The sequence below is a fragment of the Rhinolophus ferrumequinum genome, chromosome 12 (assembly GCF_004115265.2).
Source record: "Rhinolophus ferrumequinum isolate MPI-CBG mRhiFer1 chromosome 12, mRhiFer1_v1.p, whole genome shotgun sequence".
NCBI lineage: Eukaryota > Metazoa > Chordata > Mammalia > Chiroptera > Rhinolophidae > Rhinolophus > Rhinolophus ferrumequinum.
The window spans coordinates 77,377,162-77,398,256 of NC_046295.1; the positions used below are offsets into that span (position 1 = coordinate 77,377,162).

General features: G+C 47.9%; 1 protein-coding gene across 15 annotated transcripts in view; it reads left to right on the forward strand.

The window, feature by feature from the left end:
• Positions 1 to 21,095, forward strand: part of SPTAN1 (spectrin alpha, non-erythrocytic 1) — a 58,979-nt gene that overhangs the window by 15,423 nt on the left and 22,461 nt on the right. For 8 of the 15 annotated variants that reach the window (XM_033122788.1, XM_033122796.1, XM_033122794.1 and 5 more), the window contains exons 4-29: positions 1,736 to 1,876; positions 2,231 to 2,377; positions 3,655 to 3,788; positions 3,957 to 4,101; positions 4,180 to 4,334; positions 4,955 to 5,090; positions 5,514 to 5,615; positions 6,418 to 6,555; positions 7,130 to 7,240; positions 7,819 to 7,896; positions 8,034 to 8,189; positions 8,378 to 8,582; positions 9,136 to 9,317; positions 9,657 to 9,900; positions 10,086 to 10,208; positions 10,670 to 10,887; positions 11,714 to 11,806; positions 12,148 to 12,282; positions 13,405 to 13,553; positions 14,632 to 14,691; positions 15,829 to 16,027; positions 17,080 to 17,184; positions 17,717 to 17,740; positions 18,253 to 18,288; positions 20,193 to 20,240; positions 20,981 to 21,072. In XM_033122788.1, coding sequence (XP_032978679.1) covers positions 1,736 to 1,876; positions 2,231 to 2,377; positions 3,655 to 3,788; positions 3,957 to 4,101; positions 4,180 to 4,334; positions 4,955 to 5,090; positions 5,514 to 5,615; positions 6,418 to 6,555; positions 7,130 to 7,240; positions 7,819 to 7,896; positions 8,034 to 8,189; positions 8,378 to 8,582; positions 9,136 to 9,317; positions 9,657 to 9,900; positions 10,086 to 10,208; positions 10,670 to 10,887; positions 11,714 to 11,806; positions 12,148 to 12,282; positions 13,405 to 13,553; positions 14,632 to 14,691; positions 15,829 to 16,027; positions 17,080 to 17,184; positions 17,717 to 17,740; positions 18,253 to 18,288; positions 20,193 to 20,240; positions 20,981 to 21,072 — 3,356 coding nt within the window. The remainder of the gene's footprint in view (positions 1 to 1,735; positions 1,877 to 2,230; positions 2,378 to 3,654; positions 3,789 to 3,956; positions 4,102 to 4,179; positions 4,335 to 4,954; positions 5,091 to 5,513; positions 5,616 to 6,417; positions 6,556 to 7,129; positions 7,241 to 7,818; positions 7,897 to 8,033; positions 8,190 to 8,377; positions 8,583 to 9,135; positions 9,318 to 9,656; positions 9,901 to 10,085; positions 10,209 to 10,669; positions 10,888 to 11,713; positions 11,807 to 12,147; positions 12,283 to 13,404; positions 13,554 to 14,631; positions 14,692 to 15,828; positions 16,028 to 17,079; positions 17,185 to 17,716; positions 17,741 to 18,252; positions 18,289 to 20,192; positions 20,241 to 20,980; positions 21,073 to 21,095) is intronic. The other 7 variants (XM_033122793.1, XM_033122799.1, XM_033122798.1 and 4 more) reach the window with 2 other exon arrangements.

Below are 21,095 nucleotides of genomic sequence, written 5' to 3' on the forward strand. Positions count from 1 at the left end.
AAATGCACCTGAGTCACAAGCAGGATTTCTCCTCCGCCCTGCCAGCTTCGGTGTGCTTCCGTGCCCCTGCCTCCCTGCCCACTCCCAGTCTCAAACAATAGTGAGCTTGTGAAGCTGGACTCGCTAACCTGCAGTGTTTACAGGATCAAACATAGCAGGAATGGGAAAGTCGTCCATTGCTGGGAGAGGCCTGGCCCTGGTTCTTCACTGCGGGTGTGGAGAGGAAATTTGTGAGAAACCAACAGTCGACTTGAGAACGAGGTTTTCTTTAGCCTTCTGTGGACTTATTTTTAATTTGAGCAAAGAGCTCTCATTTCATCATTATTTCATGCTCATGGTTCCCATGGTGATCCGGGCTTGGTAATTATCGGGCCCCATAACTCAGTGACTTAGTTTGGCAGGCAGGGTTAACATAGAGGAGGTGGGTGGCCTGCGGAAAGTGTCTGTGTCCTGGATAACCTGTCTGTCACTGGTTTAGACTTTCACACCGTACCGGACGGCGTGGCGTCCCATAGTCACCGCCACCCACATCGGGTCCCACATTCGAGTAGGTGGAGTATTGAGTTGCTGTGGTTGCTTTTCCCCCTTGCCTTGGAATGCCTTTCACTTCTTTCCCAGTGGTGGGTTCCAGTTTTAACCATCAGTGGCGGAAGTGATTGTAGTGGTGGAAGTGAATTGTGAGAGCTTTATTTTTCTCCCACTGCTTTCTCCTTTCACATGGAAACGTCCAGCTTGTTTCTAAGCGAATCCACCCATGTTGACTAGCCCATGGCGTTCACGTTTTTAGTTTGCTGAGAGTGGCAGCTCAACGATGGGTGGATCCCAGACGTCTCTTCTGTTAGCGTTTAAACCTTTTGTGTTTGTTTTCCTGGCGTCTGTCAGAGTTACCCAGAAACTCCCAGTATCTTGGGTAGGCATAATTAACGCATTGAGATTGGACTACAATACAAGAGTGCATCACCTAAGCTTGAATCGATGATCAATTCCCCCCCAGTTCTTGACAAGTCCTTACCAGGACTGCTGTGAGAACCCAAAGATGCTGGGACGTGAACATGTTTGGGCCTGTGGCTGCCACTTGGGTGAAGTTTGAAATAAACCTAACCTGAGATGTACCATAAATTCTTTTCACAGAAGCTCCAAAACTTTTTCTGCCAAGAATCCTTTTTGACAGCTGATTACCTTTCAGAACCCCATCTTTTCTACTTTTATACTAAGGTTGTCCTGTTTACTTCTGCCTCTTCACATTTCTTCACATTTCTGGTGTCTTTAGGATCTCTTGTTTTGACTTTTCCCTTTACCTCCATGAATTCAGAATTACCCTTTAGTAATTTCTACTGAAGTGCCATGTTAACTCCTCATCTTTCTTTCCCCAATAGTGTTCTGACCTAGGTATCCCACTTTAGTAAGTTAATAATAACAACCAGTAACATTAAATACAAATAACATAAAACCAATTAATTAATCATTAATAATAAATAATTCCCTTGAAGTAACGGGCTATGAAATCTGCCTATGAAAAGTCAGTTATTTTGTATTCTCAGACCTACCAAATCACCATGAAATACATGCTTTCTCCTGTTCTCACTTAAATTTCCGATTTCCTCTGAGTTTAGGGATTATCTTTTTTAAAGACTTGTTCGGAGCTTCCTGAGGTTTCTGACTCGTCAGAAGTCTCTGGAAGAGCCAGATCCCATTGAAGCGGCTGTAATACTTAGGGTTGAATGTTCACCTCCAGACTCGTTTGCTGGAGCTACACCGCCAGTGGGAATTACTTTTGGAGAAGATGCGAGAGAAAGGAGTCAAACTGCTGCAGGCCCAGAAGCTGGTGCAGTACTTACGGGAATGTGAGGACGTGATGGATTGGATCAATGACAAGGTACGTGTCGATAAGCAAGGTTTGCGGGGTCAGCCTTCCGGGAAGAAACGGGGGAGGTCCGCCGACCTGCACTGGAGAGCCAGTGTTCGCAGGAGTGGCAGCGGGACTGCTGTGTCTCCAGCTGCGCTCTGGTGTGTTCTGTCTGTAACTCGGACACTTGGAATCTCTGGGACCGAAACGCCATCCCCTCAACCTCTTACCTAGGAGAGGAATTAAATCCCCAACCACACAGAAAACCGCACCCATCAAAGCTGACGTGCCCCATCCCAGCGTGCCTATTTCATGCTGAGTTCTGGGAGCCATTGTTACCAAGTGTTGGTCAGTGACTCCGGCTCTGTCACGGTCCCTGAACAGGAAGCAATCGTGACTTCTGAGGAGCTGGGCCAGGACCTGGAGCACGTGGAGGTTTTACAGAAGAAATTTGAAGAGTTTCAAACAGATATGGCTGCCCATGAAGAAAGAGTTAACGAAGTGAACCAGTTTGCTGCCAAACTCATTCAGGTAAGTAGTCACATGCTTAGTGCGTCTCAACAGCATCCTTGTATTCACTGTCTAGTGTTTGCAGAAGAACATTTGGTGATTGGTTCCCTAATTTCTAAGTGAGGAGGTTTTGGTAAGTATGCCTAAGAGTTTTAAAGTTCAGAGGGAAGCAAGGCAGCAATACTGGTTATTCCTAAATTCGAAAGTGCTTTTTAACTTGGGGCCAAGGGCAGGAAGGGCAGAGTTCATCTGATCCATTTCCTCCGCCCACTTTCGAATAGAGCTCCGTTCATCTTTTATTGGGCTGCCGGAGCTGGGTGTCGAGGTTTCTCAGACGAGGGTGTGGTAGCGAACGCTTCTTAGGATTGGCAGGCGTCCACTGGTGGCCTGATTGCTCTTCCCTGGGCTCCCCACTGAGCTGTGGGGCCATTCAGAGGGGAGTGACGCAACCCTTCCCCATTGCCTATGTGTGCAGTCCTGTAAGCTGTTCTCTTATCCTCACCGTCCACCGCAGGGGTCAGAGTGCTCCAAAGGTAGCAGTCAAGTAGGAGGAGCTAGACAGTTGTTGCTTTTAGGGAAATTCGGTTTTGGGGGTACAAATTGGAAATGTGTGGATTTGCATCAGGCCTGCTACTTGCTCCCTTCCTGATTAGTGATGAAGCGAAAGCAGAGCCAATGTCCCTCAGAAACACGTTCCCCCTTCCGGGGACAGATGTGCTACCCCGAGTCTTGGGCCAGCCCACGGTTGTGCTGAGAGCAGCAGGCCGGGCCCATGGTCTCACAACTGGACCCCAGAACTCTGACATACTCCATCCACCTTATTACTTGACACATTACGTGTATTAAAACAAAACAAAACAAAAATGTGGTTGTTGGGGGAGGATGCTTTTAGAGAGCAGCCTCCAGACAAGTCAGGAACAAACCCTGAGAACCGTGTTTATGGGCAGTAATGTGAGTGGCCTTGTGAATTTGGAATACCAAATTTTTGAGCCGCGGGGGCAGAGGTGGGCGCACTGATGACGTGGCTACAAAGTGGCAGCTGAAGTGTTTGTCGACACACAAGTTTGCTCCTGGTGCACACCCTGCTGCATACCCTTGCCCCCTACCTCCGACGGCCAGCTAATGGCTCTTCCTTTTCATATGAAAGGAAATAGGGGCTCTTTTTGAATGAGCTTCATTCAGTCCACACAGAAAAATGCTGTTTCTTTCGAATGATGGGAGGTTTGCCAAAGTGGCTCCTTCGGGGAGCCAACCCCAGGGGTGGTGGGCCAGGGCCAGTCTCGTATTCTCCTGTTCAGGAGCAGCACCCCGAGGAGGAGCTGATCAAGACCAAGCAGGACGAGGTGAACACAGCCTGGCAGCGGCTGAAGGGACTGGCTCTTCAGCGACAGGGGAAGCTCTTTGGGGCGGCTGAGGTTCAGCGCTTTAACAGGTACCAGGCCGGGGGGTGGAGCTCCCACTAATGGGCCGCTGCCTGGAGGGATCAAGTGTGTGGCCTGTGCTTGTGACTGGCTGGAGCTGACTGGGTCTCGGCCCAGTGTGGCGTTCCCAGTTCTAGGCGTTCGTTTTAACTGGGTTCACTGGCGCTTTTATTCTATAGGGATGTGGACGAGACCATCAGCTGGATTAAGGAAAAGGAGCAGTTAATGGCGTCTGATGATTTTGGCCGAGACCTGGCCAGTGTTCAGGCTCTACTTCGGAAACACGAGGGTTTGGAGAGAGATCTGGCTGCGTTAGAGGACAAGGTAGGTTTTGAAAGCAGCCGATTCTGTAAATCAGTTACCAGGGGTCAGGGGAGTGGCTCTGACAGTGTGGGTTTCTAGGTCAAAGCCCTGTGTGCCGAGGCTGACCGCCTGCAGCAGTCACACCCTCTGAGCGCCACTCAGATTCAAGTGAAGCGAGAGGAGCTGATTACAAACTGGGAGCAGATCCGCACTCTGGCCGCAGAGAGACACGCGCGTCTCAACGATTCATACAGGTAGAAATAACCCGGTGCTCAGCATCCTGTGTCGCTGGACTGTTTAGAGAAGAGGAAGGCAGGTTAAGGGTCAGTTCTATATGCTGAGAGCTTCTGGATACTCTGCCAAGTCTCCTTTACCAAGAAAATGCAGACGACTTTTTCCTACCTACGTTGTATTTGTTTGGAGACTGGCACCTTCACAGTATGTACATGTGTGTACACACATAGTGTTTCTAGCTTCATAAATATCTTTCTTTCATCCTATGTCACTGTTGTGACCAGCAGTGCTTAGCGGTGTGAGCACCATGTGGAATATCCTATTAAAATTGAGTAAATCAAGGGTCGAAAAGGGAAGGGATGTCTCTTACTACCCAGGTGTTGAACTTGGGAATGACAAGGAAGTTGAAAGTAAGGGAAAGGACTGGGGAATTACAGTGATGGACAGAACCTAAGTTTCAAAAGATTGACTTTAGCCTTCTTTTGCTTTCCTTTGGATTCCAAGAGTCCACATTTCCCAGGACTAGAGTTTGTGTGGTTTGTTAGACTTTTGAATACACAGAATTTGAAGCTTTAGAGAGGCATTTTCCGTCCTAGGAACTCCACTGGAAACAACCAGTGACTTCTTTGCTTTTCCCTAGGCTTCAGCGCTTCCTTGCTGACTTCCGTGACCTCACCAGCTGGGTGACTGAGATGAAAGCCCTCATCAACGCAGACGAACTTGCCAATGACGTGGCTGGTGCAGAAGCCCTTTTGGATAGGCATCAGGAACACAAGGTAATGTGTCAAGATCTAGAAGTAAAGACGTGAGCGTACAATGCATCCGTGGAGCACTTATAGTCAGAGTGGCTGAAACTTTGTTCACGGGTAGTTCCCATACCAGGTACCAAAATCACAGTAAACAAATCTGTTTGGCGCAAGGAACATAGACCAATGGGAAAGTCAGAGCACTCAGACCCTGTGACTGTATGGAAACTTCCCAGGGTTTGACAGGGGTGGCACGCAAAGCCAGTAGGAAACAGACTTCTTAATAAATCCTGCTCTCGTTTGACGGCCTAGACTGGTTTTAGGAAACCTGGCTAATCTTTCATTCTCTTCTTCATTCTAGATGTGATATTCTGATTTGTAATGATTATTTGAAATTCAACAACTTCTCTTTTATACGATCTGGACATAAACTGTGCCTTTTTCCCCCTGTAGGGTGAAATTGATGCCCATGAAGATAGCTTTAAATCTGCAGATGAATCTGGACAGGCCCTGCTTGCTGCTGGTCATTACGCCTCAGATGAAGTGAGGGAGAAGGTAAGAGAGGAGAAAAGATTCTTTTTACTAAACGTCTCTGAAAACTGTTATCCATCCTTAAATGCCCCGACACTGCATTTACCATAACTTAGGGGTCCACCAGAAGTTAAGGAGCAACTTCTTCAGAGTATGTACAGTATGGCTATGAATGCATTTCCTACTAAAAGGAGACTTTGCAGAAAGCTGAGTCCTGCATTAGAAGTTGGAGCCAAGAGAAAACAAATTTTTATAAAATTAATGAGTATATAAGTTTCAAAGCATCTTTGAGTATAAAGTTGCCTGAGGAACATTAGCTAAGCGTATATTTTGAAGTTACATAGACTAAAGGAGCTATTTCATGACATTGTTGTCATTCACTTTGGAACCTACAGATTATGCTGGGGAATTCGTGAATTGCACGTTTTGTGGCGTTCCCACTCCACGCACGTTTCTCAACTCAGAGTTTCTACGCCATATATACAGCTTCACTTTTAGATAGATGCCCTTTTTCTTCTGCCTAGGAGTTTCCTTAGCATCTTTACCTGAAATCATTTGTGATAAGGCAATAAATGAATTCTAGCTTGACTAGAATTGGGCTGTCCCTCTGTATTCAGCCTAAACACACGAGCTGCTCAGGATTCGTGTGATTTCTTGTGACTTGGCTGACGTGTAAGGGTGGAGGCTATTCCTCCCTTTCTGGATATCAGAAGAGAGACCTGGAGATTAGCACTAGGGTCTGAAATTCTGGGGCAGCCTTTATGGCCGAATGGAGGGCCTCGGGACTGACATTTCCGCCTGCCTTTCTGTTTCCTCTTCTTCCAAGCTGACGGTTCTCTCTGAGGAACGAGCCGCCCTGCTGGAGCTGTGGGAGCTGCGCAGGCAGCAGTACGAGCAGTGCATGGACCTGCAGCTCTTCTACCGTGACACCGAGCAGGTGGACAATTGGATGAGCAAACAAGAGGTAGGTAACTTGTGAGCAGAAACCTAGCCAATAGGGTGAGCAAAAAAAAGTCTTTGTTTCTGTTTCATCTGCTTGTCAGCTGGCTTGTGGAGGGTAGGAAATCATTACTATCTCAGTTCCAGCGAAGAGGGGAAGCTGGGCCAGCCTCTGTTGTCTCTGCCATGTTTCTCCTGCTGCTGAGATCGCAAGGCCGTCAGTTTCAGATGAGGGTGATGATACAAAATTGTTTTTTATTAAAGAGATTGTTTTCCTTAAAACTTTGCATTACGCATAATCTAAATCTAATGGAAGTTAACAAAAGCTGTTTGTAAAAAGTGTCAATAGAATGTGGAACAAGGATTTCATGCTGTTGTTGGAATCAGAAAGGGCTGTAGGCTTTCCAAAAGAGATCTTAGAAGTTTAGTAGCCAAAGAATCACTTTCCTTCTTTTTGTATTTTGGCCAAAATATCCTTTGCTTTCCAGCCTTAAGAGACAAAAGGAAAGAGAGAGAGACAGACAGAGACAGAGAGACAGAGAGAGAGAGAGAGGAAAGGAAGAGAATGTCATTCTGAACACTTTGTTTCTTTTTGTCAGGCTTTCCTGTTGAATGAAGACTTGGGAGATTCCTTAGATAGCGTGGAAGCGCTTCTCAAGAAGCACGAGGACTTTGAGAAATCCCTCAGCGCCCAGGAGGAAAAGATCACAGTAAGACCCCTTCTTGTCATCAGTGCCTTCAGGCAATCCTCAGGCAGCGAGGAGTCTCTGCTTTTCCTGAAAGTTTTCTGAACAGATTTGGTGAGGGATCTGTGTGACAGGGACTCCTGTGGGTGCTGAAACTATGGCGGTGATGCCGTCATGGAAGAGGCAACACAGCTCTGGAGAATGAAAGCACTTTCCTGATACAAACCTCCAAATTGAGATTTACTAGCAGTAGTTCAGAATTACTATAAGGAGAAAAAAAGAATTATCGTAAGAGTGTCTTTCCCATTGGAAACATCTTAGACGTACGCCTTGGAAAGCCCTGTTCCGACCCTGGGCGGATCATGCTGCAGCTGACGACCCTCCGGTCTGGAATGGAACCAGCATAACATTGCTATCTGACCAGTAACATCAAGCCCCAGCTCAGAAGTTCAGGGATAAATGTCTTAGCAAACCTTAGAGTGAAAGCCTTGACCTGTGTTGAAGCGTAGAGTGTTTCGTGACCTGGTCAGCAGTGACTTTTCCCTGGAAGCCCAGCTGTGGAATAGTCTGCTTACCAGTGAAGGACTCTTCTTCCTTCCTAGGCACTAGATGAATTTGCAACCAAGCTAATTCAGAACAACCACTATGCCATGGAAGACGTGGCTACTCGCCGAGACGCCGTAAGTGCCCGTGTTCTTTCTGCGCCTCCCTTCTGTGCATGGGTGTCCCTTCTGAGACATGTTGTGATGTAGCCTCTTGGACTAGAAATCTTTGGGGGAGCAAGGACGGGAGATTCACGTGGCTCCTTGTCTTCCAGCTGCTGAGCCGCCGCAATGCCCTTCACGAGAGAGCCATGTATCGCCGGGCCCAGCTGGCCGATTCCTTCCACTTGCAGCAGTTTTTCCGTGATTCCGATGAGCTCAAGAGTTGGGTCAACGAGAAGATGAAGACCGCCACGGATGAAGCTTATAAAGTAACGTACTGTTAGCATTGCCATGTCGCATTTGGTTAGTGAGCCAAACAGCTCCACAAATGTAGCTAAAGAAAGATGGGGAATTCCAGAACCCACAGAATTTAGCGTAAGCTGACCATTTACCCCCTTATAAAGATGAGTATGAAATTAGTGTGAGGTTACATGCTCAGGTTCTCTTTTATTGGCAGGACCCGTCCAATCTACAGGGCAAAGTCCAGAAGCATCAGGCTTTTGAGGCTGAGCTCTCGGCAAACCAGAGCCGCATTGATGCCCTGGAGAAAGCTGGGCAGAAGCTGATTGACGTCAATCACTACGCCAAGGAGGAAGTGGCGGCACGAATGAATGAGGTCCTCAGTTTGTGGAAGAAGCTGCTAGAGGCCACTGAACTGAAAGGTGAGAGAAAATCCTTCCCTGGGTTGTGATAGGAACGTTCAGGGAGCTAACTGTCCTTCCTGGTTAAGTGTCTTAGGGACGTACGCCACCCAGGAAGGGGAGGTGGATGGCCTTGGGCATTCGGGCTCATTTCCGTGTAGGACTTATTGCCTTGGGTTCTTGGTGCTTTGCTAATTTGGCAAAGGTGAGCATGCCGGTTGGTGGGGGAGCCTGAGTGGGAGGGGGGTGACATGGCCAATGGACCCTGAGTGAGTGGGGCCTCATTGCTAAAAATCGGCTGTGAGCCGAGGGCATTTACCAATTCTCAGTTCTTAGTAATTCTCACGGGCTCTGATTGGGGGGTGGGGATGGGGCTTAGAATGCTTTTTAAGCAATTTCTAAGTCAGATCTAGAAGGTAGAGCAGAGGTTGCGATTCGTTTTCTTGACCTTTGTGAAAGCGGTGAAGCAGGAGCTGGAACCCTGACCCATAGTCCACTAAAATACCAGCACGCATGAGCGGGGTTGGTGGGAGGACATTGGCAAACAGGAAACCCGCCTTGCCTCTCCGACTAGGAATAAAACTCCGTGAGGCCAACCAGCAGCAGCAGTTCAATCGCAACGTGGAGGATATCGAACTGTGGCTCTACGAAGTGGAGGGCCACCTGGCTTCGGACGATTACGGCAAGGACCTCACCAGTGTGCAGAACCTGCAGAAGAAGCACGCCCTGCTGGAGGCGGACGTGGCTGCCCACCAGGTAGGGGGCCAGGCGCTGCTGGGCCAGCGTGCAGAAATGCTCCCGGTGTGGACGGCAAGTAATTTGAGAGCAGACTGGTCTGGGGAGGGCTGAGAGGTGTTGATTTTCTCAGCCAGCCCCCTATGCTGCATATGCAGTGTCTCCCCTCAGAGCTTTCGGAGAGCCCAGCCTGAGGGAAAGGGATGGCAGAAGGAATATCCTCCGGGGTGGGAAAAGAACCCCATTCATTTTTCCTCCTCTGATCAAACCCTACCTGAGGTAGTAAAGCCCCGGGAATGTCCAGGACAGAGTTGCCCAGCCCTGGTCCAAGCTTTCAGGACTGTCCTCTCCCATCCCCAGGATCGAATCGATGGCATCACCATCCAGGCCCGCCAGTTCCAGGATGCTGGCCATTTTGACGCGGAAAACATCAAGAAGAAGCAGGAAGCTCTCGTGGCTCGCTATGAGGCGCTCAAGGAGCCCATGGTCGCCCGGAAGCAGAAGCTGGCCGATTCCCTGCGTTTGCAGCAGCTCTTCCGTGATGTTGAGGATGAGGAGACGTGGATTCGAGAGAAGGAGCCCATTGCTGCGTCCACCAACAGAGGTCAGCCTGCCTCCATCAGAGGTGTCAGGGTGGGGAAGGGCTCTGCGTTACAGCCTAAAGGGGCTGCACGTCTGAGCCGGGTCCAGTTGAAGTTAAACTGGAACCGTGGTGGAAGCTGGGAGTCACAGCGCTGACTTTTCTCTTGATGGCTGGGATGACATGGGGGTGCTTTCTTCCGCTTTCAGGCAAAGATTTGATTGGAGTCCAGAATCTGCTAAAGAAACACCAAGCCCTGCAGGCAGAAATTGCAGGGCACGAACCCCGCATCAAAGCAGTCACTCAGAAGGGGAATGCCATGGTGGAAGAAGGTGAGTGGTTCCCATCCGGGAAAGCGGCTTTGCTTTTGTTCTTCCTGTCTGCCTCCTTTGAAGGTTAAGTGCATGGACTTGAGTCAGACTGGACTGTGGGGTCCGTCCCCATTCCCACCTAACCATATGACCTTAACCTCTCTGAGCCTGACTTTCTTACTTGTGAAATGGGGATAACAGCACCCGACGATGTAAGTCTCAGTGACGTGTAACTATGGGAGTGCTGTCATTTTTATTCCTTCTGCAATGCCAACTTGAGATACCTGATTCTTACAGTTGAGATAGAGCTTATGGTTTGAGGAGGCAAAAAATGAGCAAACCTGTTAGGGGCTGGAACCCGAGCGTGTCATACCATTTGGAAATGTGAAGGCCTGGTCACCACGCTATAGCGATGAAAGTGGCACACACAGGACCGTTTTGTCCTGCAGCATGTCAACGTGCTTTGCCCTGCTTCTTCTCAGGCCATTTTGCTGCAGAGGACGTGAAGGCCAAGCTCAGTGAACTGAACCAGAAGTGGGAGTCGCTCAAAACCAAAGCCTCCCAGCGGCGGCAGGACCTGGAGGACTCGCTACAGGCCCAGCAGTACTTTGCCGACGCCAACGAGGCCGAGTCCTGGATGCGGGAGAAGGAGCCCATCGTGGCCAGCACGGACTACGGGAAGGACGAGGACTCCGCTGAGGTGACCGAGCTTGGGGCGTGTCAAGCTCGCTGGGGAGCCTGCCTGGGGCTCGGGCTGGGAGGCCAGTTAAGAAAATGACCAGGAGTGATCGATTGTTTTTGAAGGGGTTGTAGAGTCCTTTTTACTTATTGTGGAGATTTGGTCGTAGCAAAAGGAGAGAGACTGCCTGTCACCCACCTTCAGCCGTAAGCATTTGATGCTCGTTTCTTCTCTTCCATCCTCCATATGCACAGCTATGTCAACACAGTTTTTGGCTGGTAGTCTGTTTTTTCACTGAAACTCTTAAATTCTATTTGTAAAAGTCAGAGTGTCTCCCTGTGCCTGCCGATTTTCTTGCCAGTCTTCACAAATACCAGAATGAGTTGGGTGTTGACATAAACTATATTTGATTCTCCCAAAAGGGGGGAGAACTGAAAAGCTTTGACAATGGTAGTGGAGAAAGAAGCAGCCCCAAATGTGGCGAGGGAAGGGCCTATCCGCCAGAAGGGCGGTGTACGTGGCCAGCATCAACTTCTCGGGAGTTGATTTCTTCAAATGGGTGGTGGGTTCACTAGTTAGTCTACGCTTTTCTTTATGTCTCCTAATGTAGTTCAAGTATTACATAATTATGTAAAGGAAGGGTGAAAAGATCACATGAGTTGCATTTAGTACTTCCTCTAAATTGTGTATTTAGTAAAAAGGGGGAGAGAAAGTGTAGTGTGGGGGGCCAGCGATCAAATCATCACATGACTGAACAGGATTTAAGAGAAGATGGCGTGTTGGTGAGGCGCCTGGGGCCGGAGGCTCTGGCTCCTTGCTCCGGGTCACCGTGTGCTTTTGGTTACAGGCTCTCCTCAAGAAGCATGAAGCTTTGATGTCGGATCTCAGCGCCTATGGCAGCAGCATTCAGGCTCTGCGGGAACAAGCTCAGTCCTGCCGGGTGAGCGTGGCTTCACTTTATCAGCAGTTTGAGTTATAGGGGGAGGCAGCGGCAGCAGCAGGACCCAGAGCCTGCCAGCAGGTGTCACGGCTGCAGGCGACATTCTTGTGACCTTGCTGTTAAGTCTTAGGACACAAAGGTTTATAGGCTGCTTAAAACAAGAGTTTTAAAGACACCAGACAGTTCCTGAAGCTGACTTGATGGGTAGCATCAGAGAACACTCATCAGTGTGTATCGGGTAAATTGGTACAGCTGTTGAAGTCGGACTCTGTTGTGTGCTTCTGTGACATGTCGTGAACGTCCTTAATTTAACTGAGTTTGCCCTTCCTTTGGATTTTCAGCAACAAGTGGCTCCCATGGATGATGAGACCGGGAAGGAGCTGGTCTTGGCACTCTATGACTATCAGGAGAAGAGTCCCCGAGAGGTCACCATGAAAAAAGGAGATATTCTCACCTTACTCAACAGCACCAACAAGGTAAGGCACAGAAAGTGATGACGTGTTGGTTTGCGTCAGCGCCGGCCAGTGTGCTCGTTGCATCATTGTGTCTTTCCAAAATGACGCTGGTTTCGAATTTGAAGAGGTATTCGAGTTTCCTGGACAATCTCCCTCTTTAAATTGGCTTGTCCTATTTTGCGTGTCATCAAGAAGGCGATCAGTCTGTCATTTTGAATACCTGCAAGTGGTGTAGTGACTCACTCTCCTCGACAGCTGTTCCTCACGGTGGCACACCCCCAGGTGGAACCCTCTCTTTTGAGCCAAAGACCGCTTGTGTATAACTGCACGTCTATACCCTGTACCTGTGGCTTCTTGACCTCGAGTGAACAACTTCAGCTGGTAGAAGACAGCTGTGTCGTCACCCGTAGGCTCTGTTTTCTCAGTGTTAAATTCTGTCTGGTTCCTCAGCCTTTCTTCCGTGACATCTGGTTTGACAGGGACCTTGAATTGAGGTACCTGATGAGTGAGGTACCTCTGCGTGGTATCCTGAGGCCGTTACCTCCCATCTTGGTTAAGGTGGAGATTTGTCCTCAGCCGTTACGAACCTCCTATTCCCACACCCCATTGCCCTTGTCATGAAGGTGTGAGAAAACCTGGGATTCGTATCTTTCTGTTGATGGTAATTTAAACCCTGACTAACCCTCTCGTCTGACTCTTCTTTATTGGGGAGCAGCCTTGTCCAGTAGTACTTTCTGTGATGGTGGAAATTTGCTACGTCTGTGCTGGCCCCATAGTAGCCACTGGCTACATGTGAGTGTTAAATAAGCACTTTACAGGTGACAGGTGCCACAGAGTTCATTGAATTCTAAGTGATTGACATTTACATCGCCACCTGTGGCTAGTGGCTGCAGGAAGGGACAGCACAGTTTGAGGGTCTAAGCAAGAGAAGCAAGTCCTTCATGTTGGCTGTCATCGCTGCTTCACTCCTGACCCTCTCCATGCTTGGCAGGTCACCAAGGGACTTAGACGCTGTCACGAGATTGTCTTATAATTAGAGCCCTCCCTTGTGCGGGCGTGCAAACACACATGCAAGCGCTTCCTTGGTTGCTCCCTTTCTCAGGGAAGGAATTTGCTTTCACTGTTCTCCCTGTGTTTCCTCAGGACTGGTGGAAAGTGGAAGTGAATGATCGCCAGGGGTTCGTGCCAGCCGCGTACGTGAAGAAGCTGGATCCCGCCCAGTCAGCCTCCCGGGAGAACCTTCTGGAGGAGCAGGGCAGCATCTCGCTGCGGCAGGAGCAGATTGATAATCAGTAAGGACCGTGCTGTCGGCCGCAGAGGTCCAGGCGGCACTCGGGCTTAGTCTGCACCCCGTGGGCTGAGGTTTAGGCAGTGTCCTGAGGCGCCCGGAGCGAGCGTTCCTCCAGGGCCCATCCACACTCAGGGACGTTCTCCTCCCGTGTTCCCCATGTCCCTTTTAATCCCCAGTCTCCTGTTTGAACCGCAAGTCCCTGACTGATGCCTTTATTTTCCTTCGTTTTGTTTTCTCCCTGCATTGAATTTCTTTTCCTAAACAGCATTTTTCTGATCATTGCCGCCTGAACCTCTGGTTCAGGAGCAGCCTTCTGAAATCGCGTGTTCAGATGTCCCACACGCGTGCAGCTCTGTCCCTCCTAAATGGCTTTTGAGAGCTTCTCTCCCTACCATGGCTTTGTGTTCCGAGGATGGAGTTTACTTAGAAATGGCGCTGTCCTTGTTGCCAGAGCTAAGCTCCCAGATTGACTGTGTCCCTCTTTTAGGGCACACCTGACTCCGCTAATGGAATCCGTAGCTTTGGACATGTGGGAGATTTCCAGAAAATACATTCGCACTAGAATTTAGAATGCTAGAACTTTTCTGACCCTGATGATGCCTGAAGAGATGAGCTCTTTGTACACTTACAGACTCTTTCTGTTACTGTTACGACAGAGGGAGAGGTTTTGGCCTGGATCGTAAATACGAGAGCAAAAAAGTGGACCAAATATATGAGTAAAGTTGTGTATTAGCTCTCAATAAACGTTTTTCCTCAGGGCCGTCATTTTATTCCCTGGCCATCTCTGTGAAGTTACGGTGTTGCCAGCACAGGAACAGGAAAGCATACTGCCTTAATTAAGTGTGGCAGACTTTTCAGGAAAATGAAGGTGGACTAACCCCTCTGATTGAATTTTCCTGCTGTTTCTTTACTGTGATTTTACTCATGGCCTGGCCTGCTTCCAATAGCTTTTGAATGACTCCTTAATTTTCCCCACTTGGAGCATCCACTGTCCTGGCACCAGTCGGAGCTGCCGCTTTTCTTTGCTGTGGATGAACCCCACTAATCTGTGCATGCTTTTGCTGTGCCCCTCTGTGCAGGACACGCATAACTAAGGAGGCCGGCAGTGTATCCCTGCGTATGAAACAGGTGGAAGAACTGTGAGTAGGCGCAGCCTTGCTGAGCGCCCGCCCGCGTCCATGGCTCTGCCTGCCCATCCCCTGCCGCTTGTCGTGAGGGCTCTTGTTCATCCACAAAGACGAGGTGGTGGGCGGGAGCGCGTCCGTGTAGCAGCTTTCGCTCACACGAGGAGAGGTGTCAGCGAAGCTGTCAGTCGACGCCGCTTATCTCCTTGGTGGCTTCCATGTGCCGCTCTGTGTTCCGTGTTGTTGGTTCCCCTCCTGTTGGCTTCTGTGGTGGAACAGCTACTGTCCGCGGCGAACCTGAGGGACGGTTCTGTCGTGTGCCTTAGTAGGAAGGGAGTGAAACGCCTCTCTTTTAAAGTGCTCTGGTTATTCGGAACTCCTTGCTTGCTGATTTCACTTTGGGAAGCTTAGATTCGATGGTGATTGTAGACTTTTTTTTTGTTTAACTTTTCACTTAGTGTTACCAAGTTTGTCATTTCACATCGCCAAAAATACAGAAGTGCATCCTTTTGTATTTTAGTTTCCAAGGACTGGAATAGTCTTGGATTCTTCTTAAGAAATTTTCCAGTTATTGAATGAAATGGTACAGCTACTCTGTACTCTGGTTTTCCTTCTGAAGTTGCCGAAACTTTCTGAGAAATGATACACCATCTTAGAAATTCCTCCTGTTCCAGAGGTACTAACATTCTGTATGAGGCTATGTAAAGCCCAGTGTACCTTCCCCTCCCGCCTGAGGGCTGCTCAGAGAATGACAGAGAGAAGGAAAACAATACATTACAGCAGACTCATCTCACTTCGGAGCTGTCGTTGCATGAACCCTGTGTTTCTGTGCTAAACGCTGGGTTTCCGTCATTTGTGGTTGTGATGTTGTAAGTGCAAAGTTGGCCCGGGGGTGAGTGTGCCTGGCTGTTGTACCCACCCCATGGTGAACAAAACGTGTGTGCTTATCGCGGAGGTGTAGTGGGGTCCTTAGGCTCTTCATCTTCACCTGCGTCTGGCACTGGGTCACCGGGGCGTCCTCATTCCAAACCCATAGCGTTGGATCCACGTCTCGGAGACGCCTGGTGGTGTCCTTCATGTTAGGAACAGAGCCTCTGTAGGAAGCTAACTGCCTTCCTTGTCCCCTCTTGTCCCTCTCTTGAATGACATCAGATACCATTCTCTGCTGGAACTGGGTGAGAAGCGGAAAGGCATGTTGGAGAAGAGTTGTAAGAAGTTCATGCTGTTCCGGGAGGCGAACGAACTACAGCAATGGATCAACGAGAAGGAAGCAGCGCTGACGAACGAGGAAGTGGGCGCTGACCTGGAGCAGGTCGAAGTACTGCAGAAGAAGTTTGACGACTTCCAGAAGGTGCGGAAGCCTGGCCACTGCCAGGAAATCATTTAAAGATGTGGTCCTCTTGATTTTTCACTGCAGATGACTAGAATGAAAACGACATTAATTATATTCTACCACCTGTGTGGCTGTTTTTAAGTGACTAACTCAAACTTCCCTTGGGTCGGTATAGTTCCAAGGAAATACATGCAGTTTTCTGTACGTGGTGGTTTAGGACTTTTCTAAACCTGAAATACAAAAACACGTCAGAGTATTTTTTTTTAATTGGGGTAAAAGTCACATAACATACAGTTAAGTGTTTTAAAGCATATCATTTAGTACATTCACAGTGTTGTACAATCAAATCACTTCTTTCTAGTTTCAAAACATTTTTTTCACCTCAAAAGGAAACCATGTACCCACTGAGCCGTCACTCCCCCACCCCTCCAGCCCCTGGCAACCCACAGATGTGCATTTTGTCTTTGGATTTACTTATTCTGGACATTTTATATAAATGGAATAATTTGTGATTTTTTCCGACTGACTGCTTTGCCTGAGCGTGTTTCCTGGCTTCGCCCTTGTAGCGTGTATCAGTACTCCGCTGCTAGCGTGTATCAGTACTCCGCTGCTTTTTCTGGCTGATTAATAATCCTTACGTTGTATACATATACCACATTTTGTTTATTCATCCCTCAATTTAAAAATATTCGTAAAACCAATTAAATTGGGTGGGGGGCTTTTTCTCCCATAGTGGCTAGTGTTAAAATTTCATCACATTTTAAACATCACGTCCTCTCTCCCAAGGAAGGTTTAAAAAAATCCCCATTCATTCAGAATAATGGTTCATTAACTACAGTTTATCAAGTAAATTTGGGACAGACTATTTCCAATACCCTGTTACTTTCTTTGATGGTAACAATCAGGATTTCCTGATTTATGTCACTGTTGAGAAATAGGACAACCGACTCATAGGGTACCAGTTGAACAGAAATTTATAGATGCAAACAGTAGTTGATGAATAGCTGTTGGCCTCCTTCTTCCTGAATTGCTCTCGTGGGTCTCACTTACTAATACCTTTTGCTTTAAAGGATCTGAAAGCCAATGAGTCACGGCTGAAGGACATTAACAAGGTGGCTGAAGACCTGGAGTCTGAAGGGCTAATGGCAGAGGAGGTGCAGGCCGTACAGCAACAGGTGGGTGTCTGGGTCCTGCGTCGCGGTTCTGGCCAGAAGGACGCAACTTGGTTCCTTCCTGTGTTCTTCATGGCCTGACGAGCAGTGTTTTTATCCACACAGTTCTGGCCAGGGTGTAGGTCACGTCCTGTGTGAGACCTAAATCATTTTGTTGAACTTCTGTGGGCCAGAGTCCCTTACCTTCATCCAGCAGGGGGAAAGAGCTCCTGTTTTCTCATTATACCCATTCAATATTATGAAAGTTGTTTCATGTTTGTATAGGCCTTAACTGATAATAAACTTACGCACTCCTTAAATTAAAGGTTTTACTGTAAATTTACTAACAATTGTCACCCCAATAAATTAAAAAAAATAAAAAAGCTTTACATGTAAACACTTGGTCTCTCCAGTAGACTTTAAGAAGTTCTGCTGGCCATTTGGGCCATTTTTCGTTTTTTTAATTCTCTCCTGTGTCTCCAGGTTTGACAGTAGTGAGTAATATTGAGAGGTGTATGTTCCCTCTAACAACACTGGTTTCCTTTTTTCCTTGTAGGAGGTGTATGGCATGATGCCCAGGGTAAGTCCCAAGTGCTCCGTGTGAAACTTGAACATGAGAAGGAGTAGACCTTAGGAAGAATAGAAAGTCAGGAACCTCTTAAGGATTTCTGTTCCTGAGCCTCAAAGATGCCTTTTGTGCATGAAAATCTGGAAAAGAAATAGCAGATACTGGTTTCTATTTGCTATTCTCCAAAAGACCAGAAAAGTCTTTATCTCTTCAGTTTTCTTTAAAAAGAAATTGTAAGTAATCTTTTAGGTCCGTTTATTACCCTTTTTCAAAGAAGTCTATGAAAGAAAAGTTAGTCGTTTTCATATCAAATTTCCTCACTTTTCCTACTGCATAAAAAAGGAGAATTTTTCTCTCCTGTTTGTTTGCTTCATTTTCCTCAAGCAGCTTTGCAGTTTGCTACCACCCCAGGATACGCTCTGAGTCACAGACAGGAAGTGCTGTTTGGGTTCATTACGGGAAGGTTGGGTGCTGTGTTGTTTTGCCAGTTTCAGGGCTGCCTAAACTCTTCCTTCTTTGACTAGGATGACACTGATTCCAGGACAGCCTCCCCCTGGAAGGTAAGAGCTCTTCGCCAAATACTTGTTTCCAAAGGTTTTGTAGGAGCAGGATTATCTTATGTCCTCTGGTGCGGCTGTTTCTGAGTATTCAGGCTTATCTTGAGCCTTTGATCATTTCTGGACTTGTTTGGCTGGTTTCTTTCTGACCCTGGCTGTATATTCTTTGAATCTGTTATCTTGAAATGTGATGCTTACTAGACAGCCAAAGTGTTCCTCCCATGCAGACGCTCAGGACGAGTTCAGTGAAATTACATTTATTACCCATAACGCTGCCAGAGTGGACTTTGCAAAGGTGGCGCTGTTTCATCAGGCGTGGTCCCACCAGTAGGATTGCAGTCCAAAAGGACATGACATGAACGAGAAAAGGACTGAGAATGAAAAGTAGAGGAAACTTCATTCATCGTCTGCCTGACTGCTTTCTCCCTTGGCCTAAGAAAGTCTGCATGGAAGACACTGAACCCTGAGGGAGACATGAAGGGGGGAATACAGGTGTTTACCGACCACAGTGGACTTTGTTCCACACAAGTCCTGGGTGGTGCTTGATAGGGGAGAAGCTTTTTTAACTGAAGTGTTTTAACTATGATTATACACCTAGTTGCCTAAGTCCGAGGTTCTTAGCATCTTTCTTCTGACCCAGCTCTTCCGGAATACGTTACATGAGTTGCAGGCAGGCAAGTTAGAGCAGACTTCTACTTTATAAAAGTGCACTTTCCTGAGATATGAAGAAAGCGTGAAAACCTAAAATCAAAAAAGCCTCCCGCCACCAGCCCTCCTAGATGGGTGCTTCTCACCCCATCGGTCTCTTTGAGTGCCCAGGGGTATGGTCTGTTTTTCCAACCTCCTGTTCCTCCAGGCTCTGACTATTCTCAATAAATAGGCTCAAATCTGGGGGTGGGGGTGGGGTTTTTTTTTCTCTAATTCTTTTTTTTTTCCTAATTCTGCTTCCTCCCCTTGTCTCAATCTTAATTTTTCTTAGATAGCAAAATTTGATTATTGGTGACATGAATAGGCAACAGCCTTACCTGTCTGACCTCTGGCAGTTTTTCTGGTGACGAATATTCTTTCGGAAACGTATTTCAGATGGGTTTATAAGTGTAATACATCCTATTTCTGAAAAGGATTGGAGAAAGCGGGTGTCTGCCTTCTGAAACCTATACACATGCACACTATTTGAAAATGTCACCTGGGTGTGCCATAGGAACACCTGATAAGCCTCAGTTCCCTGCATTTAAGCTTACCCTGCCCCCCCTTTTCTTTACATATGTGAAGAGTAAGGGCGTGATAATGTGTGCCAAGTGGAATTTCTTTCAGATAAAACTAGGTGGGCTCTGAGATGCCAAGGGACATTTCATTTTTATAAGAAGTAACTATGTTGATGGGAAGAAAACGAATTCATTGGTTCACTTTCTTTTTCATCTGGTAAGGCTGTTGCCCTTCGATCAAGGGGACACTGTTAAAAAGAAGAGCAGCCCAATAACCATAATTAGAAATGAAATTATTGGTCTACCTGACTGCTGAACAGTCTCAGCTGCCAGCATTTGTTAAATTGAATGTATTTTCTGGACTGTTCTGTGATATGGACAAGAAAAATACTAGTCATTAGCGTTGGAGCTGTTTCTCTGTCCAACCTGCTGTCTTAATGGCAGTTTTCACCATTTCCTTCACTCTTCATCAAGGAAAATTCATTGCTGAATTGTACCTAATTGTGCACTTGGGTTTTTCCAAGACTTTCTAGTGATTGATACTTTTATTAATGCTTCTGCTCAGAATTTTGACAGTATCCCTTTAAGATAATTTTGGTTGATAATTGGGGACTAATTACTGCCACTTGCATCTCAGATTTCTGTCCAGTAATTGGCAGACACTTGATTAGTTTTGCTTTTCTGCTTTCCTCCCCTACGTAGTCTGCTCGCCTGATGGTTCACACCGTGGCCACCTTTAATTCCATCAAGGTAAGAAACCACGGCCAGGCCCCCTGCCTCCCCTGGTCTCCTTCACTGGTTTCCTCCTGTCTTCACAGAGCTCTTGTCCTAATTTGTGTGAGCTGTTGCATGTGTCATTTTCCTGGGCCCAAGGGTGTCCTGAGGAAATGTTAACTCTCTTCGTGCCCAGGGTTGGCTTTTGCAGCCAAGAACTTTCCAGGTCTTAGTACGTTGAGTTAGCCTTCCCTTAGGTTCCAGTAGGGCTGGGAGCTGCAAGGAGCATATTGTCCAGAAGGCAGCGGCTGCCCCTCTTGCTTTCTCACAGGAGAGCTTTGGCCTCTTTGGACCCTAGGGTGGGTTGTCTCCTGCAGTACAAGGTCTGTAGTCTCCTGTGCTTGTCAGGCCTGCTGGTCCTGGTGATGCAGCGGGCCCAGTGTGTGGAGACAGTAGACTTGGGGTTTATGTACTTGGCAGTTCTTTAGTGGTTGCTACAAGGCAGGCGACAGGCCAGGTAGGAGCTGAGAGTGAGGCTGAGTCAGCTGCAATGAAGGTGATTCCAGGTCAGGTGTTGGTGGGCTGTCCCCACGGTCGGATTCGGTGAGCTTTGGCGTGTTCTGACTTTCTGGGCTTTGGCTGAAGCTGCGCACTCATGTTCTCAACTAGGAAGGTTGGAAAGAGGAAATGACCTGTGCCCCAGCTTTCCCTTTCAAGTTAAACCACCAGTGCTCTGGCCCCTCTCCCGGGGTCTGACGCCGTGTGTCCTCCTGCAGGAGCTGAATGAACGGTGGCGGTCCCTGCAGCAGCTGGCCGAGGAGCGGAGCCAGCTCTTGGGTAGCGCCCATGAAGTGCAGAGGTTCCACAGGTGAGCGCCGCCCCGGGGCTGCA